The 27,759-nt window shown below is 40.4% G+C and overlaps 1 protein-coding gene across 2 annotated transcripts in view; it reads right to left on the bottom strand.

Annotated features, from left to right (window-relative positions):
- The window catches only part of LOC122071661 (biotin carboxyl carrier protein of acetyl-CoA carboxylase, chloroplastic-like), a 28,201-nt gene extending 896 nt beyond the window's left edge, over window positions 1–27,305 (bottom strand). Inside the window, exons 1-7 of one of the 2 annotated variants that reach the window (XM_042636038.1) lie at window positions 26,871–27,302; window positions 26,120–26,173; window positions 25,860–26,026; window positions 25,459–25,762; window positions 25,296–25,367; window positions 14,896–14,961; window positions 14,541–14,806 (exon numbers count right to left, since the gene is read on the bottom strand). In XM_042636038.1, the coding sequence (XP_042491972.1) occupies window positions 14,783–14,806; window positions 14,896–14,961; window positions 25,296–25,367; window positions 25,459–25,762; window positions 25,860–26,026; window positions 26,120–26,173; window positions 26,871–27,032 (849 nt within the window). In that variant the 5' untranslated portion in view covers window positions 27,033–27,302 and the 3' untranslated portion in view covers window positions 14,541–14,782. Of the gene's footprint in view, window positions 1–14,540; window positions 14,807–14,895; window positions 14,962–25,295; window positions 25,368–25,458; window positions 25,763–25,859; window positions 26,027–26,119; window positions 26,174–26,870 lie in introns of those variants that run through there. The other variant, XM_042636039.1, reaches the window with a different exon arrangement.
- Between the last annotated feature and the right edge of the window lie 454 nt (window positions 27,306–27,759).

The following is a 27,759-nucleotide window of genomic DNA, read 5'->3' as shown; positions in this document are numbered from 1 at the left end:
ATGGAGGATGTCCCCATGGAGGAGGAGTCCAGTGAGGAGGATGAGGACTACGTTCCTCAGGACGAGGAGGAGGATCTGATGGGTGGCAGCATCCCTGAGGAGGTGCCTCAGGAGTCGAGAGGTCCTGGCCCTAGTTCTTCCAGAGCTACAGCCCCACCACCTGGGAGTGGTGCCTATGACTACGAGGGCCAGACAGCCTCCATGCGGGCCTTGCAGGATGGCCAGGTTCAGATATTGAGGCGGCTGGACGAGATTGTTTCCAGGCAGGCCACCTTGGAGGAGTCCTTCCTTAGGCTGGGTCAGGACTTGGACACCAGGGCCAACGCTATCTCAGCAGACTATGGCCGGCTTCGGATGGAGGTACGGCTGGTGAACGCAAGGTTCGATTATTATGATCACCGCTTCGACGTCAACTCCAGGCCTCCGGCGAACGTGGTGATCATCGACGACGATGACGACGACCAGTGAGGGCTTGGCTTCCCCACCCAGCTGTTCATCCATTTTCTCTTCTTTGTAGACATTGTATATTTATTTCTTCTCATTCCTTGTATATGTATTGTAACTGGTTCATTTATGGAATAAAATATCCTTGGATAGTGGATTTTGTGGTGATTTCATATGTGGAGTACCCGTGTGGTCTTGTGGTGATGTGATTTTTTTTTTCTATCTGTGCTCTTTGTTATATTATTATCTGTTGTTTATCAGGTTTTGTGTAAAATTTTTGGAAATCCCATTTTACGCCGTTATGCTGCCGAAATTTCGTCGAAATAGTACTTTATAGGTTATAGTTCCAATCTAATACCTTTTATCTACACTCACGCATGCCATGAATGCAACAAATAACATAACCTCATTTTATACTTTCTTTCTTTGACTTTTAATCTTTAAGCTTTTATCTTTACCCAACCCCATTTTCCTATTATAGAGTCTACGGGATTCTAATGGTATGCTGTGAGTGGAGCAGAGCATCACGCTCTGATACCACCGTTTGTCACACCCCGTTCACCCTGAACCGGAGCGGTGACCGAGTTAACACCGGTTAACCCAAACCTGCCAGGATCATCAGATACTGTATTCCACCACAGCATACACACACTAACATAAGTTCATTAGATTAGCGGAAGACTAAGTTTTACCTGTAAATAACTCCCATATACTTGATACCCAAATGGTGATACAATAATTATATACATTTGGGCCCGAAGGCATGATATATACACAAAAAGAATAAAGTTCAAATATCAAGTATATACAGGAAATCATCAAAAACATCAGAGTACACAGCTCGGCTCGGTCTCAAGGCTGGAGCTCAGCTCGGCATCAGGGGTTGTGCCCAGCTCGGCATCATGTAGAAGAGCTCAGCTCGGCCTCGGAAGTGGAGCTCAGCACGGCCTCCAAGGTGGAGCTCAGCTCGGCCTCAGAACTGCTGTCCCGCAGCACAGCTCTCGCACAAGCAGTCAGCGCCGTGCTCAAACTCCTCAGGGGTCCACCAGTCCTCTTCAGGAAACTCGACTGTGGGACCCACCCCATGCTCCTCAGATGTATGACCTGCAAAATCATCTAAAAAGGGGGTGTACACGTGGGATGAGCTCACTAGCCCAGTAAGTAGAGAGGTGGACCACACACAACAGTCCACACATCACAACACATCATATGCACTACATGCCATGCTATTCATTTTAATTCACATCCACCTAAACAACATTACTAAGTCTTTGGTTTAAGTGCTACTACAACCACAGTGCGCGTATACTCCGGGTACGAGCCGTGAACTCCCAGCCGCGAACTCCCTCCCGCGATACGCCCATAGGGCTATTGGAGAAGGCCCACCGTGAGTACTCGGAAAAGTAAAGACAATACCGTCCACCGGCTCTCAACAGAAATGTAAATAACTGAAATAAAGGTGCTGACTCCAGCAATTTAAAAGCAGTACGATTGGCCCTCTTGAATGTACCACCGGGGTTACCGACTGTCCTACATGACTCGTCGGGTGTAATGCCTAACCGCCACAGTGTCCGACAACCGCGACCCCTGTTTCCCCCCAAATGGCAATCCAACACCTTAACCCCTGTTGGGAAGGGTCGTAGCACGGGATGGTGAGAATCCTAATACCGCATGCTCCTATATGACAATAGTACGACTGCATAGTGCCTCCGTGTCCCATACCACGGGCCACCAATGCATTCGTTTCCAAGCCGACCACGGCATCTAGTCTATCAATGCATTATGCTCCATGATGTCCACATTCCACATATCAACATCTCATTCAATTGGCATTTGAAAAGTAAACATAGCATATATGCACATCAATGAGTGGAATGACTAATCTATATAGCATATTCATGATGACATGATTAGATTAGATATAGTTATATGAATGCCAAACAAATGCCTTGAAATAAGGCCAAACGTCCTCTCTCCACTTACCTGTAGCTTACAAGGATTCTCGTTCGGTACGGGTGAGATCCGGAGCGAATCGGGTAGGATTTGGTGAACCTAACATAATTGAGAGGGGTTAGTACTTCACCATTTTAGAATCGAAATTAATGAAATCCGATGTCAAAATCATGTTTAGAACGTCAAAAGAAGGTCACACGTCCGATTTGGGTTCGATCGGACATACGGATCACCTTCGGGGCCAAACAGTTGGGTAAGACAGGTGGGCTGTCTACCCACCGGTTATGACCGGCAGGTACCTACCCGCCGGTTATACCCACCGGTTGTACCCGCCGGTTTGGCCAGGGACCCCTGCCTTCTCAGGTGGGTACTCTCAAGCGGGTAGGTACCCGCCGGTTGTACCCACCGGTTTTGGCGGGAATGACTCTGTTTCTTCCCCATTTTCTCCATCCTTTGGGGAATCAAATGGGGCTTTTCCCCACCTATTCTTCACACCTTTGAAGTCCTATAGGATGGTTCTAACCTAGATCTAGGTTAGATTCAAGTGAGGGAAACCATCTTACCTTCTGTGCCCAAAAATGACTTCAAACCCTTCAAATCACTTCCAACTCACAATGCTTCTTCTACCTTGTCAATATCTCTTCAAATCCTTCAAGATCAGCACATAAATCATCTATTAAACCTTAGATTCATCATTTCAAAGGGTATTTACAATATCTCAAAACCATACTCAAATCAAGGGTTTAAAGCTTGGGTATGGTGAACGTTCGTAAAACCCAACTTTTCTTACCTCCAACTGTAGATCTAGAGTTGTAGATTACTCTCCTGGCACCGGAATGGCAAGATCGAGCTTCGGCGCCACTGAAATCCTTCCTTTCTTCCTCTTCCTTCCTTCTTCCCTTTCCTTTCTCTCTCCTCTTTACTTTTCTCACCAAACGTACGAGGGTAATAAATGGAAAGAAAAGAAATCATAAAGCCTTATATACTATTCCTATTTAAGTGAATAGTCTTGGATGGGTCACTCAGGTGGGTGGGTGTACCCACTTGTTATATCCGCCTGAGAGCCAAAACTTGGGATTTTGACCGGGTTCGGACCTCGGCACGAACCCCACCCCAGGCATACGATGTAGCATACGTATATACCTTAAAATACGGATATAATACCTATTTTATTCGTACATAGCCTTATGGTAGGTGCACGTACACGGTTTGGGCACTCCCGTCTCTTCTAGCACTGGCTCGGACTTGTCGGGCCAGCCGGTGTTTAAGGTCACCCGTGCCATCATAGCCCATAAGGAACCCGCTCTAATATCCTCTGGCTCGGTTCCTGCATGGTTAACCGGTTCAAATCGTGAAATCAGACCGGGTTTAAGAAGCGGGGCATTACACTTATAGTAACACATAAAGGTACTATAGAGGTAAGAGAAAGAAAAGTTGAAATGCGTGTACAAGAATATAAATTATTTAGAATACATGAATATGAAAATATTTTTAACATGTTTACTAGATTTTTTAATATTGTAAATACCTTGAAAGGACTTGGTAAAACTTACACGAACTCTGAGATGGTCAGGAAAATTCTTAGGTCACTACCTACCAAGTGGAAACCAAAGACGACTGCTATCAACGAAGCCTGAGACTTGAACGAGATAATCCTATACGAATTAATGGGCTCACTTCTTACCCATGAAAAGGATTTCTATGAAGATTTCAAGAAAATGCATCCCAAAATCATTGCTTTCAAAGCACCCAAAGAATTGGATGAAGAAAGTCAAGAAAATGATGAGGAAGTCTCATCGGATGAGGATGAAAGTGACTCCGATGAAGAAGTCACAAACCTAGCCTTAACAACTCATGAAGACAAAGAATAAGAGGTAAGTTCTCAATCTCATTATTTAGATACTTCAAATAATGAATCTAACGATGATGATCTTCAACAAGCATTTGAAGCTTTATTGAAGAAAGCATAAAGCTAGAGATTGAAAAGTCTAAGTTAGAAAAAGAGGTTATTTCCCTCAACAAGATGATAGAAGGCGTAATCTCTCAAATGCATGAACTTGAGGAGGATAACTTAAAGTTAAGTACCACATTGCATACATTAACCTAAAGCTAAAAGACCTTAGATGTATTATTAGAAATTCAATACAAAAGTCCTCAATACAAAAAAGGACTTGGCTATGATGGTGGAACCTCACCCCAAAGGAAAGGAAAAGAAAAGATATTTGCTCCAAAGAGGAGAAATCCCCATTATACCAAAGGCAAGTTTCAAAAAGGAATAACAACCATTATGCATATTATTACACTCCCTATAAAAGGCATGACAAACCTCAAAGGAATTTTAATTCTCAAAGGGAATTTAGACCACACACTCCCCATCGGCTACAAAAATAAAGGCCACACACTCCCTATGGATACTATGCTATACAAAGGCTTTATCCATTTCATAGACCATATAACACTCAAAGATATGTTAATTCTTATAGGCCACCTACACAGTATAGAACAGATGATTGACAAGGGCCATACACATCATTTATACCTCACACACCTAGAAGGGTTTGGAAACCTAAGGGATATTTTGATTGTAACATAGATGGATCCATGAAATTATGGGAACCAATATATGCTTGATTCTATTGGCTTAAAGAGTCAAAGTAAAAGATGGGGTTGATTTGGCATTGTCATAAAAGAGATGAAATAACCAACTCCAGTAGGTTCTCTAATAGATACATTTGCTAAGCAATCAGAAACCCTAGCATATTTGAAAAAATTGGCAATAATTGGCATCATGAACCATCTTAGACTTTTAATGTGCTATCTTTCTTGAATGTATGTTAGCTTCATTAATGTTTATTGCATATGGTTAGGGGGAGCTTCATCCTAATACTTGTTTGTATTTGAATGCATTTTTATATGATGCATATGCTTAGGGGAGCATGTTTTAGTCTTGATTATATGCTTTTCATTGTTTTTTAACTTGGTGCTTAATCCTAGGGGGAGCTTATGCTTTATACCCCCTCACTTTTTATTATTGACAAAAAATGGGAGAAGGATTAATGATATGAAAAATGATTTTTTTTAAATGACCCTTTGACATGTTGACAAAAGGGGGAGAGAAATAAATCTTAAATGATTTTTATCCTTAGCATAATTTTAAGGGAAGTTATTTTCCCACACTCTTTGTCAATATAGAGGTTTTTAACCCCACTTTTTGCTATTGAAAAAGGGGGAGAATTGTTGATAATTGATTATTTATTTCATTTGAGACTCATTTTTTTTGTCATCATAAAAAAGGGGGAGATTGTTAGGGATATGCCCACACTCCTATAGTTGGTTTTGATGATAACAAGCATATAAAAGTATTTCATAATTTACCTTCAAGTATTGTTTTATAGAGGCTTCATATCAAAGATCGAATTTGATGAATGAAATGAAGAAATGAAGATTGAAGTCATCAAATGGAGAGTATCAACAAGTTGGTATCAATACTTGAAGATGGTATCAGATGATATCAGACTTCAGAGAATTTTTTTATAATAACAAACATATGAAGGTATTTCATAATTTTCCTTCAAGTATTGTTTTATAGAGACTTCATATCAAAGATCGAATTTGATGAATGAAAGGAAGAAATGAAGATTGAAGTTATCAAATGGAGAGTATCAACAAGTTGGTATAGGTATCAGACGATATCAGACTTTAGAGAATCAAGATCTCAAAATATCAAAACTTGAACTGAATTGAAGTACACTGAAGACATCAAGCTTGCAAGGTCAACATGAAGACTCTTAAGGACCAACTACATGAAGAAGAGAAGACCTTAAGTGTAGCTCTATGTAATAGGGCGCACACCATATACAAGCACTACACTACATCTCACAAGCATGCATTGCATATTGCATCCTAAATTTTATCTTAACCTAGAATGTTCCCAGGTGATGCCAAATGACTAAGTAATAAGACCCAAATAAGTTTGGATACATATTGATTATAACATGTCATGATGTGACTTCAGCAAGGTTCATGTTCAAAGGCACTTTAGTCATTTCATATGATAGTGTCTGAAGATTATTTCTTCTATAAAGTTTTAGAGCATTGAGTTGTGAATCTACAGCAACCTAAATCATCTCAATACGAGTTTGGACAAGGAAGATATGACTATTTTCGTATAGTTTATCTGAATAGGCCAAAAACCATAGGCTTACTGGTAACAACCGGTTCAGTTATATTTTTTCAGAACTTGATAGGCCTTTAATGATTCGAGAGCAACCGGTAACTACTGGATTCTACCTGTAACTGTCGGATGACTTCCGATAATTATTCCAGATAACCGGATGCCTACCAGATAGTTTTGAAAGTTGCCCAATGGATATATTCAAGACCCAATGGTAATATTCTAACGGATTTATTTCTCGAATGGATATCTCATCTGGTAACTACTAGTAGGAACCGGTAATTACTGGCAGGGATAAAAAGTGTTTGTTAGACACAATTTCTAACTTCTCTTTTAACCCACTCACTCTATAAATAGGCCACACTTATGTACAACATAATAACACTCAATACTACACATCTAAGTGCATTAATTGGGAATTAGAGTGAAGCAAAGAAAGTTATATGTTTGAGTTCTAGTCTTACTATTTGAACATATCTTTATAGAAGAACTCAACTCTCTCTACACAAGTCTTCTCCATTATTTGGTATTCTACCGCAAGCATTGAGAAGACAACAAAGTGCATTCTTATATATCATTGCATTTCATTCACGTATCACAAAAGAGGTAACTCTAAACCTTTCTATTCCACTTTAAATTTGTTTTTGTCTAAGAGTTGGGTTAACTCTAGAATTGGACACCTTGTTTACATGTTGTTCTAAACCGTACTAAGACAAGTGTGTAGGACTCTCTCATCCCAAAGAGATTGTACCCTCTCATCCTTGAAAGAGATTGTAAAGGACTCTCTCATCTTGTAAAGAGATTGTATGGATCATCTTATCCTTAAAAGAATTTGTAAAGGTTTTTCTCCCTACCTACTATACTGAAAGGGAAGAGCTAGTGGAATACCTTACAAGTGGAACTTATAGGGAGTAGACTAGAGTTGGATTGAGTCAAACCACTATAAACCTTGGTGTTGTGCGATTGTGCTCATTTTACTTATTCCGCAATTATTCATTATACAATCACATTTGGGGAACCATTATTCGAAAAGGTTTTAAATTTTACTAGCATAACCTATTCACCCCCCTCTAGTTTATTTCAACCCCTAGTCAAATTTTAGGGTATTACATGTTACAAGGCACATTTCAATATAAAGCAGTTCAATACAAGGCAAGGCAATACGAGTCAATACAAGTAGTTCAATTCAAGAGACATGCAATACGAGGCAGTTCAAAGTCGTACAAGGATAGGGCTAGGTTATAAAAGCCAAATTAAGTGACATAGAGAACAATGGAATAGCCCTAAGCTATACATTGACGCATAACACATGGTGCCATCAAAGCATTTCAAAAAATAAGAATAAAACTCCTATTCAAGCCAACACAGACAATTAGTTCAATCTAACTAAATCATTCAGAGCATTGATCCATAATACATGGTGATGAAAAAACTCTACTAAACATGGAAAACCCTATATTGCATTCTACTAAGCATGGATACAAGTCGTAAGCATGGCATTTTACACAAAAAAATTACATATTCAAGGGGCAGAGCACTTACCGCGTCAGGGGACCACACCCTATGATGTGGAAAGTTGTGTTCCTCAGATGCTTCCCCTTGTACCATCGAGCATGCTTTTCATGCTTGTACTCATCAACAATCCAATGACAGTCGCCAAACAATGTCATCTTATCATCTGAACCAAAGCAGATGAAGCTCGAGCTTTGGGTGGTGCTTCTCGTGTAATGGGTTGAGCCTCAAGAATGGAGATGTCATCTCCAAATGGTCTAATACTCCTTGTAATTGGTCGTAGGAGGGATCTTCTCAACCAATGGCTGCTTATCCTTATCCTTGGATGGCATGGCTCACACTTGAAAAAACCTAGGGTTTCTAGGTTGCACAAAGAAGAAAGAAAATGAATGGATGGATTCAAGCAAGGATCTTAACCCCACTCTTATACACCCAAACTTACCCCAAATTTTTTCAATCCTCACGGATGCTTGTCATGCTTATACTCATCAACACTCCAACGATCGTCACCAAACAACGTCATCTTATCATCTGAATCAAAGGAGATGAAGCTCGAGCTTCGGTTGGTGCTTCCCGTGCAATGGGTTGAGCCTCAAGAATGGAGAAGTCATCTCCATATTGGCTAAGCCTCCTTGTCATTTGTCGTGGGAGGGGTCTTCTCAACCAATGGCTGCTTATCCTTATCCTTGGGTGGCATGGCTCACACTTGAAAAAACCTATGGTTTCTAGGTTGCACAAAGAAGAAGAAAGGAAGAAGAGAATGGATGGATGGATTCGAGCACGGATTGTAGCCCCACTCTTATACATCCAAACTTGCCCCAATTTTTTTCAATCCTCATAGATTCTACACCCTAAAGTCCCTAATTAATGGAGAAAATCGTGCTCCTAAGTTGGGAAGAACAAGAGTGCAAAGCAAGGAAAGAAACCTTCCTAATCAACTTCAAATCCCAGAGTTCTTATAAATCTCTAGCAATGAGGCAAGAGGACACTCTCTATATTTCGCACTACCTAAACAAGAGCAAGAAATGAGGACAAAAGCCCCTTTGGACCCACTTAAACACACATAAAAGCTCAAAGCTCTATTGCAGATCCGATGCTATTTGTAACCCTACCCGACAGCCCGTGCCATTTGGTCGACGTCGACTTAAGCCTGGCGGATATCAAACAAGTACAATACTAAAAACAAAACAAAATTGGAAAATGGGTGGACATTCTTGTCACACCCTGAATCCAATAGGCTAAGGCATGCGGCACTGAATACCTTACTATATCCAATCAGTCTGTTTCCCTAGGATCTAGACTAGGGTAGATCATAACACCACAACAACACAACTAAAGATCAAAGGTCATATAAATATAAGTAGTCCATCAATGAGATAAATTACATCATTTCTAGTGTCACTATGTGATATATTATATTTATTGTTATCCAGATAAAAGTCATATACCTTACTACAAGAATAGTTTACCGTATCTCAGAAGTAGACTATATACATCAAAGTTCACATCAGCAAAAATATATACACAAAAAGATATAGGAATAGTCTATCCTATTCCTCAGAAGAACTGGCCCCCATAGGCACAGTAGTCACATCTACAGTCGGGTCCATGGTCGTTTTCATCCTCTGAAAGATTGGCCAAGTAATCCAAGGCCTTTGTCTCATGATCAAAGCTTACAAATGGCAAAATAACGGTCTCGTCATCTAGGGAAAATAAATAAAGAGAGGTGAGCATGTCATGCTCAGTGAGGGGGTGGGGACAAGCAAACAAACATAGTACAAATGATGCAATGCATGCTTCACACCTTATATGATGCTCATGGATTCATTTAATATTATACTACTTCCTAGTCCATTACTAAGTCTGAAATCAGTGGTATTGTGCTATGCAATGTAGATGTATTCCCTACCATGTACGTTGGGCCTCAGGAATACAAGGCCATTGTAGGTAGGAGTTAGCTAGTCCCAGAAAGAACCTCGGTCCCCCAGCTAACCCCTAAGTTAGTAACCTCGGGCAGTCAAGTATACAGTACGTCGTACCCTGCTGCTATCCATCTCTAGGTATAGTACATCGTACCATGGAAGTGTACTGCTGATTAGGCTGCCACAGGTCGGGGTTAGTCAATACCTATCTCCCTACTGACAAGGGGTTGTAGCACTCGAGTGGTGACGTCCTCGCCCACAATTTCTACATGATGCATATCCAAACATCAACCCATCTTACCTGTCTTACCTATTCCGACTTCCGGTTACACAAGTCAGTTTCTGAACAATAACAATAATATATGTATACAACCATAATGCATGAATCACAAGCAAGATTTACAATAATAAACACTCCATAAAATAAGTCAGGGCACCCACTCACCTTGGTTTCCAAATTCCCGAAAAATTCACTTCTTTGGTTCAATTAGATTCCATCACTGCAATTTATTATTCTTATTTCACAAGATATTCAAATCATTATTTACAAAATAAAAATCCTACAATTTACCCCAATCTTCCTAAGTATATTATCCATATTCCCAATTTAGTTGGGCATTTGACTGTTCTTTCCGGCACAGTCTAGGTTTCCCAACTTCCTTTATTATTGGGGTTACATGTAGGAAACCACTAGTGGGTCCCACATATAGGTAAAATGACCTGGAGTCACATCAATAGTCCAAACAGGGTTTTAGAACTTCAAACATTGTACTCTACTTCCCTAGGTTCCATTTCATTGAAACTTTCATGTACACAGTTCCCACACAGGGTCCAAGGCATGCTGACCAATGGTACAATAGAACTGCCACTGGAACCCTAACAAGTAGGTTGCTTGGGCAGCAACCGGCTGGCCGATCATGACCTACTGGTTCCCTATTTTTTGCAGAATTTTGATTCTGCCAATATTGTTGAACTCTGTTTTGGCCAATTTGGGATTCTATCTCCCTTCCGAATTCCGAATTGGTCTTATAAGGTTTCAATTCACAAAATAGGTCTCTTACTGACCTATTTCTAAAGTTCAATTGTTGGGATTAGGTTAGGTAATTTCAATTCCACAAAAAATCTAGGGTTTCACAGGTACTTTCTCCATTTTTGCGGAATTAATTCCTTATTCCAAGTTCTTTGCATAAATTGAAGTTGGAATTCAGTCTTTAGAGACCATAGAATCAAATTCCCTCTTCAATTGAATTTAGAAAAAAAATATTAGGGACAAAATTGATTAATTATTATAGGAATTAAACCTGGTATGAATTTTAGTTTTAGGGCTTTAATAAAATCTCACCCAATTAACTCCAATTTACACAAATTCTTGCTGAATTGGTACTGAATTGGTAGGAACCCTAAATTCCAAAGTTTACTAGGATAACTTTCCTGTGTTACTCTTGTTGTGAGGCTCAAATTGGGGTCAATTCCTAATTCTGAATTACTATTACTCACAACAGGTCAGTAAAGTAGGTGTTAGATGTCAGGTTGACCCATGTCTGGGTTCCAATTAACTGACCTTAACTTAGTTATTCAATTTCTACAGAAATTTCAGAAATTAACATAGTTTTGATGAACTCTATAGAATTAATCCATTTTTCCCTAAATCAATCACCTTACTAAAGTTAGATTAATAGTATTATAATAATGAAATATGTATTCTAACCTTAATCAAGCTCGGCAATTAGTTTCAAGAAGAATTTCAAACCAATTCTTATAAATTCTAAATTCTTAAATTGAATAAAATTCAGCTCATAGGTTCTAGCAGAATTTCCTACTTGATTAGTCCTATTCCAACTCTAATTGCATAGAATTTCACTTGGATAGTGAAAACTCTATGTTCCAGGGTTCACAGGGATGGGTTTCAATCAATTAAAATCTCTGAACCCTTATTGAAATCAGGGTTTCTTATACAGGGTAGTAATTCAGTTCTTATGGATTTGATTACATTCCTTAACTTGCTAAAATTCCCAACCCCAACTACCCAGGTAATGAAATTAACAAGATTTTCTCTACTGAATGAACAATGGCTCTCACCTGTGGACAGCAATGGTCTAGTAATGACCTTAGGTGTTAAATTTTCTCTTCTTCTTCCCTTTACTGTTGCAGCAAACGATTTTAGAAGGGTGAATTCTCAGCCTAATAACTCTTATATAGGGCAGCCCAAATAGACTTAAGGATCTGTTTGGCTGGCCCCAATTAAATTCCTTATATATAACACAATTAGCCCATTATATAATTAATTTGTAAATTTAATTTTCTCTTATTATTTATAATTTAAAAATATGCATTTTGTACCTCAAATAGGCCTATTACCATAGGGTATGATGGGGATTTGCACAGTAGAGGTGTGGGCCCCATAGTGAAAAAAGCTAAAAAAAATTTGTATTATGCCAGTCCAACTGGCTGGCCGGTTTGTACCTGCCGGTTTGACAGAAAATGTGGTCCCCTTGGCCTCTCTACTCTATCTCCTGTACCTAATCTAATAATTAAATTTTACCACTTTGTCCACACATCCTGATGAGTTCCCCAGTGATATTGATAGGTTGAACAGGAGTAGGTGGGTTCATTTCTGTCTTCTTGGCACTCCACAGTTGTCAACCATGCCAGCATTGGTTTCCTCTGTTATGTCCTCTGGCTTGTTCACATGTAGGGGTATAAAATCAGATAAGGGTATTACAATTTTCCCACACCTTAGTGGGCCCCATGACACAACCATTTGGATATTTCACTCCCCAAGTGGTAGGAGCATACGTACTCCCCACTGGACAACGAGCACCGACACGCACTCCCCAATGAATCACAATTCAACCAAGTACTGGAAGAACTAAAGAAAATGGAATGCAAATCTATAACCCAGTAAAGCCATTATAACCCCTACAAAAAGCAAGCGCATCAAGCAACAGTCCAATCCAATCCCTATTGAACCAACCCAAGCAACGACAATGTACATGATCAAAGCGGCCCAAGCAACGACAACATATACAATTCAAGTAACCCAACCAACAGTAACATATAAAACCCAAGCAGCCCAGGCAACAATAGTGTAAGCTCCAAACCCACATTTAAGCATTCAATCAAAGGCCCCTAAACAGATACAAATCTACAATTAAAAACCTAGGATTCCATAACCAATACGACTGCCGACGAGAGTTTTCTAAACTTCAACAGCTACAAATCTCAAGGCTTCAAAGCCATATGGCTGCCGACAAGAAATATGCTTTGTACCATGATTCTTAATTGAGACTCAGATCTGTTGCACTTACATATCATAGGATTATCATTTATTTGCAGATAATTAAGGCTATGTTTCATTGCAAGGGGAATTTAAAGGGAAAGGAAGTTTCATTTTCAAACTCAAAAATAAAACTTCTTTTTTATACCCAGGGTGTCTGGATCTTTGACCCGACTAATCCCTGTGATCATTGTGATACTGCTTACATAGGACCGGGTTAGTCCAATATAGAAATTATAACCACTCAAGAATACGACAAGTACCAGACCCGCCTAGAAAATCAGTGAAGTGTCCCCATCAAGAATACGGTTAATACCAAGCGGTTTGAGAAATCGGTGAAAGTGTGCAAATTTTAATCCCACATCGCCTAGGCAGAGATTCCTAGACTAATTAATAATCTCCAACTTCCTTCATATAGCACAACGCGTTTTAAAGCCTTGAGGCCTACAAGCCAAAGAGGACAATATTGTGTAAGGTTAATGGGACCACAGCATTACGGAAACCCTCGTGCCGTGGTTCCAAGAAGTTAGATGCAATGGCTGAGGTTTGATCACAGGACCTCACTTGAAACTTTTGTAATTATCACATGTGATTGTATAAGGCACTTATTCTTACCATATTTAGTAATGATGCATTTTACTTGTCATTTTTTTAAAATGAATTTTACAACAAAGTGTTTTGGATGCAAATTAAAATGAAAATTAAGAACCAAATATAAAATGATTTAGAATTAATAACATAATCACATGTGATAAAGATTACAAAAGTTTCTTTTTTAAGTATGAAAATTTCACATCCTTTCCCTTTATCCCTTGCAACCAAATAGAGCCAAAAGTTACATTTGAAAGTTACACTTGGCTTCCCTCTTGGATTTTTCATGGAAGCTGCTAGACACATATGAAAGTTGGTTCCATATGAGTCTTGGTGATGTTTACAACACATACATTTTTCTTTTTTTTTCTTTTATTATTATACGTCACATACATTCTTGGAAATCAAAAATGTCACTGGAGTTTGGTACAAGGGGGCTTGATTACAAATTTTTACAATATTACATCAATTTAAATACAACCAAGCAGATCAGCTAAATTAATTTTAGCTCACTACCCTTGCAACAAAGGCCTTACAAGGGAAGTAATATCACTTCACTTCTCTTCCTTGCACCGCCCTTGCAACCAAACAGAGCCTATATGTTTCCAAGTGTAATATTGGAAGAGAAAATTGATGATGGTTCATAAAAAAAGAATGATGGAACATCTAAAGAAAATGGGGATCAATTTTCCCTTTTAATATAGGCAATAGAGTTTTGTAAAACAACGGATTTGGCAAATCGATCTTCCAATTCTCAATGTCTTACCTATCGTGTCTCTTGGGGAAATATCCTACCATATGAAATAACGACTAAAAACTTAACAAACCTCACTACCAACTCTAAGAAAACCTGCCGCCTGCATCCTTTTACACAGAAATTCAAATCCATCTGATCGGCAGCTGGAACTTCTAAGGTTGTATCACAAACAGAGGCTGCACAGAAGAGAATAAGAAATAAAAAAACGTCATAAAAGCGTGCATTTCGCACACAGTGGAACAAACATGCAGGGAGAGGAACTCACTGTGTCCACACTAACAGGCTTGCCATCTTCTGTAAGTATCTCAACTATTGTTCCGGATTGATCAGCCTACAGCAAAGATATTTCGCAGATATGCAGTTAGTCATATCTAAGGAAGCTTCTCAATTTAGCAGAAAATTTCAGGTAAGCAATCAACAATATTCTATTAGATGTGAAAATAAAACTCAGTACAATAGGGTCAGTGAAGTATCAGAGATGCTTTATTGTGTACTCAAAGCTCAGAAACTCAAGAAGCAGCATCAACTGCCCATAACTACATGGTAACCAATTACAGAAAATTCTTATAGGCAAGTTGGGCACGAGCATATGCTTGCTAAACTAGGTGTAACTTAACTGCACCAAGACACAATGACAGATCCCTTTAAAATCATTCTACATACAAGTACAGACCAACAATGATACTAGTGTTCTTGGTTTCACATGTGGATTGAACTACTAGATTGCTCTGTAAATGTTCCCATAATAATTAAATCACCAACAGTAGGGATCTTTCTGAGACAATCAACTTGACAGGTAAGCTGGAAAATCCTATGTACTTGGTCTTCATTCAAGCTTAGGAAATCCAATCTTGCATGAAGTTCTTTCCATTAAATATGGAGAAGGAAAACAGACCAACTTACAGAAAAAGGTGGGGATTCCTTAGAGCTTCAAGCCATCAGCTTGGTTTGCTTCAACACCACCCAGCAATTTTGACCCTCTAACATGAAATTTTGCATATTGCATGTAAAGAAAAATCACCTGATCATCTGTAGGCCTTGAATTTGGGGGGCCATTTAATGCGATGTAGGTTGTCCACCCTAGGTAAACAAACCCTAGATAACAGACAAACTCCAATACAACCTTAGAATATGATTTCAGATCTAAGAAGCAGAATAGCAACCAACACTGTAATACTGGACTGAGGGGGCAAAGGTGCAAGCAACTTGCACAATAAGGGTCCAATGGACCAGCAAGCCAGGCCAACAGAGCCTCCAAAGATGGCTAAAAGTAGACTGGTATTGATGCAATAACACAGTAGCAGGACAGCAGAGAAAAGGTTACTGAAGCTGCTACAGGCCTCCAAAGGCCAAACCCTCTTGGTTGAGTGTCTCTTTTGGGGGCCTCGACCAATCCTCAAAGACCTCCAGCAACTGGCCTCAGATCTGAGAATTCGATTCCAGACCAAAACCCTGACTCTCTGCTGAGATTGATCTCTGCTCAGGGTTGTCTCTGTTAGAATGTACGTAATAGGGGTACTTTAGGAGCTGTCATATGTTAAGTTGTCCTTATATGTATTTTCTTTTATTTCTCTTTCACCTCCCTCAGGGAGGAATATGCAATTCCCTAAAGTATTAGTTGAATCTAATATAGGTGAGATGAGGAAAGAACTCACTCACGTTTTGCTCCTTTCTATTACTCTCCTCTCAACTTCTCTCCATCTTCTCCCTACCTCTCTTCTCTTCATCTTCTTCCTCTCTAACCCTAATACCCTAACTTCCAACTTGGTAGCAGAGCTAAAGTGGTTTGAGAGTCGACCAAGGTTCCTCCTACTCATTCTTTGAGTTTCTATTGGACCCTTTTTTTTCTTTTTAGGGTTCAATAGAGGCTACACTATGTAAAGAGATTCAAAAAAAAAGACTTGATGGTGTCCTAGAAGCAAGTTGAAGGATCTTGGAGAGTGATTGAAGGTCTACAAAGGCTATTTGAAGCCCACACAGAGAGTAGAAATCCTTCCCAGCTTTACCGCCAGCATGGGAATTGACCTCCTTTTGCTCTCTCCTCAACTTTCGGTTGGGCTGGTGGCTGGGTTGGATAAAGTCGCCCAAGGCTATCCTTTGACCCCTCTAAACCTTGGTGTCTACCTTGGAGAGTTGTAGGAGCACAACTCATTCTCCTCCAAGTGCCCAGGTATCAGTTTTTAGTCCCTATGAACCCCTTTTTTGTCTATAATGGTAAGACCTATGTGATTTGGTTGCTTGTGATGGATGTACTTGGCTCTATAATGTTTGTTTATGCTGTTGGGATGAAGCTTCACGGTTAGAACTGAGTTTTATTGATGTTCTATCAAGATTTCATGCTCCATTAGCCTGCTGGATTTTTTTTTTTTGTCTCGAGAAGCAAATTTTTTGGGGCGTGTGTTCCCCTTTGGTTTGGATCTCCATTTGGATTGGTTTTTTAGAGGCATCCGTACATCATGTCTGATCTCACGGAAGCTATATCGGGTGGGTCAAGTAGTACCAACCACAGTTCGATTGTCTTTGACAATCCTAACACTCAGGTTTCTCTTGTGAAGTTGGATAGTACCAATTATTTGGATTGGTCACATTCTGTGAAGCTATCACTACGGAGTAGAGGGAAGCTAGGGTATATTACTGGGGGCTATCAAGGCTCCCCTTGTTGCAAACCCAGGGTATCAGAAATGGAAACTGCAAACTCTACTGTTATGACTTGGCTACTTTTCTCCATGAAACCTGAGATAAGTAGGAGATTTATAAGGAAGGAAACTGCTAAGAATATTTAGGATAGTGTCTCTAAGACCTATGACAGGGTAGGTGACTCTGTGAAGGTCTACTAGCTCCTTCAGCAGGCTCTCTCCATGAAGCAAGGAACCAAGTCCATTCCTAACTACTATAACACTATTATGGACTCTGGGACGAGTATGATCATTACCGAGATCTTCAGTTGACCAATCCCAATGACGAAGCCAAGGTCTATAGATCTCTTGAAAAATAGTGTGTTCTGATTCTTCTAAGTGGGCTGAAATCAGATTATGAGCAAATCAAGATACAGATTTTGGGCCGGTCACCTCTTCCATCCTTTGATGAGGTGTGTAGCTACCTCCTAAGCGAGGAGAGCAGGTGATGCAGTTGCACGATGGACTTAGGAAAGAAAAATCTTTTGATTTGATTCTCTTTGGATTTAGAAACAATTTCTTTTGTATTAGTTAGTTTCTAATTTTAGATTAGTTTCCATTTTCAAGTAGTTTCCATTAATTATTTGATTTTTCCTTTATAATAGTCATGTAATAGAGAACTCAGTTTTGAGATTTGAACTTGATTTTGGAGAATTGAATGAATGAAGTTTTTTTGGTTGAAGCCAAGGCTGCCATGCATGCTCCCCTCCTTGCCCCTCTCTGAAACTCCTCCTGTCTTCTTCTTCCTTGCTGGTCTTTATTCCTATTTGTTATACACCTAGCTGGCTTTTCCTTTATAATAGTCATGTAATAGAGAACTCAGTTTTGAGATTTGAACTTGATTTTGGAGAATTGAATGAATGAAGTTTTTTTGGTTGAAGCCAAGGCTGCCATGCATGCTCCCCTCCTTGCCCCTCTCTGAAACTCCTCCTGTCTTCTTCTTCCTTGCTGGTCTTTATTCCTATTTGTTATACACCTAGCTGGCTGCTACTCTGTTCCTGGTGATACATCTGAGAGAAGTTCTTGCGGTAACGTCGTCACGAACCCATCCATCGGTTCTGGAACTTTCGGCGAAGGATCGACCTAACCCCTAGGATCTTGTTCTCTAAAAAACTTCTTGGTACAAGATTGGAACTTGAAATCAGAGCTGGGTTTCCTTCCACTACCCAGATTTGTTTCAGCATCACCTTGGTTGAATAACCCTTGGAGTTTGGAGCTATGTTCAGTTGATCCTTAGGGCCTGAAGATTATGAAGTCTTACCCAAGATTTCAGATCAAAAGAAGCCCTGTTTGCTGAGATTTTCCCCTCAAACCGGTTCTGGTTTCGTGAGCTGCTCCGCCACTGATTTCTGTCTAAAGGTTGAAGACAACCCCCAAACAGAATCTTGGTTTTGTTTAACCTATTTAGTAATTTAATCCTTTATTCCTCTATTGCCCTTCCCCTTATCTAGTTATTACCTTAAGTATCAGTTTACCCATCTTTTAAGGAATACCCCTCCGATCTTGTACGTTGTTTTTTTTTTTCCCCATTGATAATTCCTCTTATGTTCAAGTTATCATCTATTTACCATTTTGCCACCCTTTATTAGAAACTTCAAGTTAATTACAATTCTACCAATTAGTTGAAGCTTTATTTCAATACAATTGTTGTTGGGTGTTGCCTTTGTTTTATTGAGTGTTAAGTGGGCCCTAAGCGATCCGACTCCCTTGGATCCGCATCAGCAGGAGGGGTGCCACGGATTCTGCACCTTAACTTGAGCGTTTTTCCCTTTGTTCCACTACTCACAGAGAACGGCGAGAAGGCAGCCGAGGCCAAGGGCCATCCCATGGAGATGACAAAGATAGACGACAGTGTGATCATTGTGGGAAACCTGGACACACTCGAGAGAGGTGTTGGGTCCTTCATGGCCGTCCTAGTACACATGGTGGCCGTAGAGGAGGGGCTACAGCCCATGCTACTATGACAGAGACTGATACTAGAGGCCTCCCACAGGCAGATACTAACTCCTTCTCTAGGGATGATATTGCAGTGCTTCGCCGGTTCATGTCTCAGCTTGATAGCCCATCTATCTCATAGGATGCCTCAGCTTCTGCTATGCATGTCACCACCTCTGCACCTTCCACAGCTCCGTTATGGGTTATTGACTCTGGTGCCACTAACCACATGACCAGTATGTCCCATTACTATGACTCCTCCATTTGTTCTGGTAAGGATCAGATCCGGGTAGCTAATGGTACTTCCCCTCTATCTCTGGTAAAGGCAGTATCCCCATTACCTTTTCCATTTCACTTGCTTTTGTCCTTCATGTTCCTAACCTCACCTTGAATCTATTATCTTTGAGCACTTTGACTAAAACCTTGAATTGTCGCATCACATTTTTTCCTTCTCATTGCCTCTTTCAGTATGTAGATCCAAAGAGAACTCTTGGCAGGTCTTCTTCGTTCTTCTTGTGTACACAATATCAGATGCCTTCTCTGTACAAGGCTCATCCACAATATCAACATCATCCACCTCTTTATGCTTACTAATATCAAAAGAAAATGGAGTAAGAGGCAATGGGGTAAGAAATGGAATGCGGATGCTGATGAGGTGCAGTGGGTTCATCCTTTTCACTTTCATTTCCATTCTCCCCCTGAAGGGGCTGCTGATGAGGTGCAAAGTATGGCACAGACTCAAGGAAGGTGACATCTTTGGAAAGAAATCGCCTGCGAGATGAAGGGTGGTAACACTAGTAGCCTTTGGTCATGGAAGAACACCCAAGGAAGAGGCATTTGAGAGCTTTGGGATCGAGTTTAGTGCAGGAGGATTTGTTAACATGTACATAACAAACACAACCAAACACCATGGGAGGAAGAGCGAAAGCAGAAGACTGAGGAGACAAGAGTGCAACTGGGTTTTAAGACCCAAGAATTTTTATAGGCATGTGATTGATGAGGAAAGCCATAGCAAGAACTTTAGATCAAAAGGTTTTAGGAACATGCATACCAAATAAAAGACTTCTACCAATTGCTAACAAATGGCGATTTTTCTTCTCAGCTACCCATTTTGTTGGGGGGTATTAACATAAATAACCTGATGGATAATGCCATTGTTAGTTAAAAAAAAAAGTCTTGTTGATCACCATACATGTACTCCCCCCTTTTATCAAGTCGGACTATTTTGATCCTAATTTCAAAGCTTCCCCTTCCTCAATCAGGTAACAACTCCTCATTCAGAGTTGGACCTCCCAATTGCTGTTTGTAAGGTAAGAGAACTTGTACTGATCCTATAGCCCAGTTTGTTTCCTATGATGCTCTCTCTCCTACAGGTGTTGCTTTTACAGCTGCTCTTTGTTCTGCTTCCATTCCCAAAACTATTACTGAGGCTATATCAAACCCTAAATGGAAACAAGTCATGTCAGGGGAAATGATGGCTCTTGAGAAGAACTATACCTGGAAACTGGTTGACCTTCCCAGGGGGAGAATCCCAGTTGGATGCAAATGGGTCTATACGATCAAGTACCGATCAGATGGTGCTATTAAGAGGTACAAGACGAGATTGGTCGCCAAAGGGTACAGTTAAGTGTATGGAATTGATTATCCGGAGACCTTTGCTCCTGTGGCCAAACCTAACTCTATAAGAGTCCTTTTATCTATGGCAGCAAAAAGAGATTGACCCTTATATCAATTGGATGTGAAGAATGCCTTCCCCCATGGAGCTTTAGAGGAGGAAATATATATGCAACCCCCTTCTGGCTTCAAGTTTCCGGCAACCAATGGTAAGGTGTCTCCTCAAGAAGGCATTTTATTGTCTGAAGCAGTCACCAAAGGCTTAGTTTGAGAGGTTCAGACAGGCCATTCTAAAAAATGGATATTCCTAGAGTCAAACAAACCACACATTATTTACCCGGAGAGGTAATGACACCATCACAGCATTGATTGTGTATGTTGATGATATTGTAGTAACTGGAGTTGACAATGAGGAGATAACTAGACTGAAAGCTGATTTGGTAAAACAGTTTGAGATCAAGGATCTAGGACACTTGAAATATCTCTGGGGTATTGAAGTGTCAAGGTCTAAGAAGAGAATCAACGTATGCTAAAGAAAATTTGTTCTAACTCTGTTTAAAGAAATAGGAATGTTGGGCTGTAAACCGGCAAGTTCTCCTATTGAGCAGAATCATAAGCTAAGAGAAGATTGTGGCCCTTCCCTTGATGTAGGGAAATACCAAAAGCTGGTGGGGAAGCTGATTTATCTGCCTCTGACTCGCTCAGACATTTCTTATACAGTGGGAGTAATGAGCCAGTTTATGCATTTCCACCCAAGAGTGAGCACTTGGATGTTGTGTACCGTATCCTCAAATACTTGAAGTCCTCCTTAAGAAAAGGACTTTTGTATGCCAGGAACAATCACTATAGGATAAAAGGCTATTCCGATGTTGATTGGGCTGGATCCATTTCTGATAGGATATCTACATCTGGTTATTGCACATTCGTGAGTGGTAACTTGGTCACATGGAGAAGCAAGAAACAGCCGGTTGTAGCTAAATTCAGTGCAAAGGCCAAGTACAGAGCAATGGCTCATGTAGTTTGTGAATTCACTTGGCTGCGTCGGTTGGTTCTCGAGTTGGCGTATGACATTGAATGACTTATGAGACTCTACTATGATAACAAAGCAGCTATAAGCATTGCTCACAACCCACTCTTACCAACGTCATCATCGATCCCGAACCTCCTCTGGCCTGCCCTCCTCCTTTGTGGAGCATTTATTACACTCCTCTATGGCCTGATGTCTCAAGGCCTTTTATGGAATCTCAAGGGTTTAAATTCCCATGAGAAACATGCTGATGTTCAGCTCCTCATTAAGGATTTCCGTCTTGCTTTTGCTGTTTGCTTAAGACTTATGTTAAGGAGTCCTCTTTTGCTCATATTACCTCCAGTATTGCCCTTGCAAGGTCTTTCTTCACCAATCATTGCCACCACCTTAATGGTCGCATCTATTTTCTTTGGGACAAGTCTAAGCTATCTGTCACCATGTTATCTTCCACTCCCCAACTTGTTCATCTCTCTGTTTCCGACACTGCAGGTAGCTTCTCTTTTATCTCACATCCTTATATGCTTTTAACCGGGTGGCTAGAGGTCTATTGGAATGATCTTCATCGCATTGCTAGCCAAATTGGTTCCCATCCTTGGGGGATATGTGGGGACTTCAATGTTGCTCGGTTTAGCCATGAGAAACAAGGTGGAGGGGACTATCAATATTGCAAATCTTAATGCTTTTAATGAATGTGTTAATGATATTGCGGTTGATGACCTTAAATGGTCGGGCACCAACTATACTTGGAACAATAAAAGATCAGGCACTGCTCGCATTGCTTGTAAGTTAGACAGAGTGCTAGTGAATGAAGCCTGGCTTTCCTCTTTCCCTTCTTCTCATGTTGTTTTTGAATCCCTAATCATATCCGACCACAGTCCCATTTCCCTCTTAATCCATCCATAAACTTCCTTTGGGCCTAAACCCTTCAAATTTTTTACATGAGGCCCACACATTCTGACTTCCATTCCATTGTTAGGGAAGCTTGGCTGAATCCTGTCCATGCTTTCTCCACCACCCTTCTTGCTTTCGCCAGAATGCTTAAGAATGTGAAGGCAGCCCCTAAGGCTTGGAATACTAACTCCTTCGGGAATAGTTCTTCTCAAGTGCTTTATTATAGAAAGAAGCTCGCTTCTATTCAGTTTCGGCTTCAGCTTGATCATATGAACCCCTCCCTAGCTGATAAGGAAAACATTGAATCTACAAACCTTTGTTCCCTTCTTACACAAGAGGAAAGTTTTTTTAGACAGAAGACTAGAATCAATTGGTTAGAGTTGGGTGACACTAATTTGACTTATTTTCACCATTCTTTAAAAGCTAGAAACGATTTCAATTCCATCCCAAGTCTCACCAACTCGAATTGAATGCAAGTCTTCAAGGTTGATGAGATAAAAAATGTTGCAGTTGACTACTTCAAGAGTTGTTCAATCCGAGGTCTTTGTCGGATAACCCCATTCCTGATGGGCTTATAAACAAATTCATCCCTAATAACATGACAAGCTTGCTTATGGTTATTCCCTCTGCTGATGAAATTGAGGTTTCTGTTTTATCCCATAAAGCAAGCCAAACTCCTGATCCTGATGGCTTTTCAGTATAGGCTTTCTTCTTGGGATATCATAAAAAAGGATTTGATTAATGCAATCAAGAGTTACTTCTTTAATTCTAGCCAGATCAAAGGTATCAATCACATCTTCCTTTGCCTCATCCCTAAGAAAGAAGGAGTTGATTCCATTAATGACTTTAGGCTAATCTCTCTATCAAACTCTTGTATAACTTCATTGCTGAGGTTCTTGCCAACATAGTCAAGCTTGTGATTGATCCCCTTATTAGTATCAACTAGTCGGCTTTCATCCCGGGCAGAAGTATTGCAGACAACATTATCCTCGGTCATGGGATTGTCAAAGGCTTTGACAGAAAATCCCATTCCTCAGCAGCCCTCATGAAGATTCACATTCACAATGCTTTTGATTCATTGAGACGAGATTTAATCTTTTCAGTTCTCATCAAAATGGGATTCCCACCAGTTTTTGCTAATTAGATCCACCAGTGCATTGCTTCTCCTTGCTTCTCAGTTTTGGTTAACGGAAGTCCTGTTGGATACTTCCCCTCCGTGGGAATTCGTTAGGGATGCCCTCTTTCCCCTCGTTTATTCTGTCTGGCAATGGAAGTTTTCTCTAGAGGTTTGCAATTGGCCACTAATCAGCTGCTTATTTCCCCCCATTCCAAAGTGCAAGGCTCTTAAGGTTACTCACCTTGCTTTTGCAAATGATTTGACAATTTAGTCCAAAGCAAATGATTCATCCCTTGATACCATTATGCAACGTGCTTGAACAATTTTGCCTCTAAGTCGGATCTCCGCATTAGCCCTTCCAAATCTCTTCTCTTCCTAGCCGGTGTCTCTCATGATATCAAGGCCTCTCTGCTCAAGAAGACTGGTTTGCCCTTGGCGAGCTCCCGCTTAAGTACCTTGGATTGCCTCTCATCCTTGCAAGGCTCTCTGAGCATCACTGCACCCTTATGCTTGACCTTATTAGAAAGCGTCTTCAGCTTTGGAAAGGAAAGCTTCTTTCCTTTGCAGGCCAATTGGAGCTTATTAGATCAGTCCACCAAACCTCTAGATTTAATGGCCAGCTGCACCTGATGGATCCAACATCTTGTGTTGATTCATTTTTTCGCTACTATTTCACCTAAAACCTTAAATTGTTAAGCAAGGGCAATGTCAATGTATACATCAACATTCCCCTGCATGTGCAGGCCAAGATCCAATGGTCCTTGCATGTGGAGTTCAATTGGATTTCCTTTGCACGGCACCCATGGAGAAGAAAAGTCAAGAAAACTCTTCCAATGCACTTCCCCAGAGTCGAATATGCAACCTCCTTGCTCTGATACCTTGTTAACTACCGTTTCACCTAAAAGCTCGAGTTGTGAGGGAAGGGCAATGTCAATGTGTACATCAACATCATTTTCAAAAATATTGCTTAAGGCAGTTGATTTACCACAAGCAATTGAAAGTTTAAATAATTAGTGGTATCAAAATGCAAATGATTCATAATGCATTAATCTACTTTCGGTCTTACTCTATCCTATTCTATGGGGAAAGGGAGATGTGAACCAGGAGGCTAGAACCCAAGACCTCCTAAAAGCAATGGGCTTCCACACACCATATGCTACCAAGTGTGTTAGGCACTTGTTCACATATATCTACATTTTAATATACCATAATAGGCAAATTATCGTCAGGGTAGAAAACAGATTTTATCACCTAAGGTGAGTAATTATTGTATCTGAATAAGCATATGTTATTGGGCGGGCAAAATAATCATAGTAAAATAAAGATAAAAGGGCAAGCAAAATTTTCTAAAAATAGTTCTTTATTTCCAAAGTTTAGCTAAATGGAAGCAATGACATCAGCCTTACTTCAATTTCATTCATCAATTTCATGGCTTCAATGATGCACAGAACTTGTCCCTTCTGAACTTTGTCCCCAACCTAAAGCAGAAAAAAAATCCATTGTCAAATCAACTTTTAGCATAAAGGCATAGTGATATAATTACATTAAACATAATTAGAGAGAACTTACCTTCACAAATGGAGGTTCACTTGGTGCTGGGCTCCGGTAGAATGTTCCTGCCATGGGGCATTTAAGGGGAGGAAGTGATGACTTGGGTGACTTAGCAGGAGGTGGAGAGGGTGTAGGGGCTAAGGTTGAAGAAGGAGCAGGGGCAGAAGGTGTAGGTGCAACTGCAGGTGGTGGAGAAGAAGGATGCATAATGACTGTAGGAGCAGGAGATGGTGGCTGAGGCAAGGACTCCTTTTTTCGAATAATTAACTCACAGTCCAGTTGCTTCATCTGCAGCTCCTGAATATCCCTAGAGTCGACTAGCCTAACAGACAGATGCAAGTGATGCAAAACCAATCCTCTTAAGGAAGGAATTGCTTGATAGAAAGCACTAGCTATGACAAAATGAGTTAATTTCTTACTTCACAAGGCTTGAAATTTGTTTTATAAACTCAGAGATTGATTCTTCTGTGGCCAAAGCTGCATGAGACGGCTCCTCCACTGGCTTAGCATTCTTTTCCTCTGATGCCGGTACTTCCGATTTGGTTGCTGGAGTTGCTGTGGCATTTGAGGATCCATCGACAGCAACCTTGGATGCAATCGATGTTGCCAAAAGGAAGTCCCAAAAAGAACGAAGAACAGAAACCAGATCCTCAAAATTAAAAAATGGGCAGAATTTTACCTCATTTGATCGGGCCTTGACCACCGTGGAATGATTCCAAGTAGATAGTTGAACCTACAATTGGAACCAATTACTAATCACATTTCAGGAGAAGAGCTTCGAAAGCCAAATTTTCAGCAAGAAGATGAAACAACGTGTGCAAATTTCCACTAAAAAGGAGCAATCCGGGTCCAGAACAGAACACATTGAATAATATTATGAAATTATAGGAGGTCTACAACAAGCTCTTTCAGACGAGAGAGAACATCTAATGGAACCCAAGAAGAGAACATCAGCAATTACAGAACTTCTTTTCATGGTAAATGACAATGTGTCACCAATTATGCATAAATCATGAAACTACCAAATCAACCATCCGAAGTTAAGAGCCTTCAGACCCAGAATCATAAGTTTAATGACTTCATTAATTTCTTGTTCTATTGGATCAAGCAAAGTTATATCAATTTAACAGGAATTTCAATGGCCACAATAATTGCTCACAGGATCAGTAACTCAGAAAAATAAATAAATAAACCGACAAGCGGATTGCCAAAACACATAAAGGAAAACATTTTCCTTGATAAATCTAGTAGTGATTAAAACAACCACCACAAAGTAGCTAACCTTCAGTCCAATCTTACTGAAACCACTCAACTCAAAGCCAAAACGAACAAAATTGAAAAGCGAACCCAGATCGATCAACCAAATGGCCCACATAATGAAAACCCAATTGGACGAAAAACCGAGAGTAATAAAAAGAGGCAGTATTAACCTTGATCGAATCTCTAAGCTTCGGCTTCAAAGGATGGTGAAAAGAGACCATTGAGTGGCAGCAATGGAGTTGGTCCAAGTGCAAACATGACGATGAAGTAGTCGCTTTGGATGCAGAAGCTGCTGCAGTTATTGCAGAGGCAGCTGGAAGCAACGACGTCATTTCTCTTCGGGGTGGAAAGAAACCGAATCACACACGCACACACGGTACAGAGAGTGAGAGTGAGATAGAGAGAGAAGGGGGGGAGGGTTTGGAGATGCTTTCTTTGGGGTTTTGTTTTGAAGAAGAATTGACGGAAGACAGACGTCCGTCACGTCGATGAAACCGAGGGGGAAGAGGAGAGAGTGAAAGAGAGTGAGAGCGTGAGAGTAGTTCAGAAAATAAAGGAAATCAAAACGAAAGCCTCTCTCTCTCTCTCTCTCTCTCTCTCTCTCTCTCTCTCTCTCTCTCCTTTCACTTCGCTATTCGTTGCGGTTATGTGTTGGCACTTGGCAATGTGGCGATGGCGGATGGATCAGCTTAGCTCCCTGGTGCTGATCCTTAAGGTACTTTCAGAAATTACAAAAGAGTCCCTCTGCCGACTCACCACAGCTTATTTGAGAAAGGGAGAGGAGAGTAAAAAAACAAAAAAGGGTGAGGGGAGGTTGGGGAAGTTGGGGTTCTGTTTAAGGGTGTCAATATATAATTGAAACCGTTTAATGGAACTGAAATTGATCGGTTATAACCGCATTGAACCACATCATAGTAAATTGATCCAATTTTGATTTTATAGGCCATAATTCCGATTTGAAACCTAACCAAACCGAAAAATCGATGGTTAACCGGCACCTAGTATTAAAGACTAAGTGTTTCGAAATTCGATGGGTCTCTACGACAAAAGGGGAGAAAA

The sequence above is a fragment of the Macadamia integrifolia genome, unplaced genomic scaffold (genome assembly GCF_013358625.1).
Source record: "Macadamia integrifolia cultivar HAES 741 unplaced genomic scaffold, SCU_Mint_v3 scaffold_44A, whole genome shotgun sequence".
Lineage (NCBI taxonomy): Eukaryota > Viridiplantae > Streptophyta > Magnoliopsida > Proteales > Proteaceae > Macadamia > Macadamia integrifolia.
This window is presented reverse-complemented; position numbering and strand designations above follow the sequence as displayed.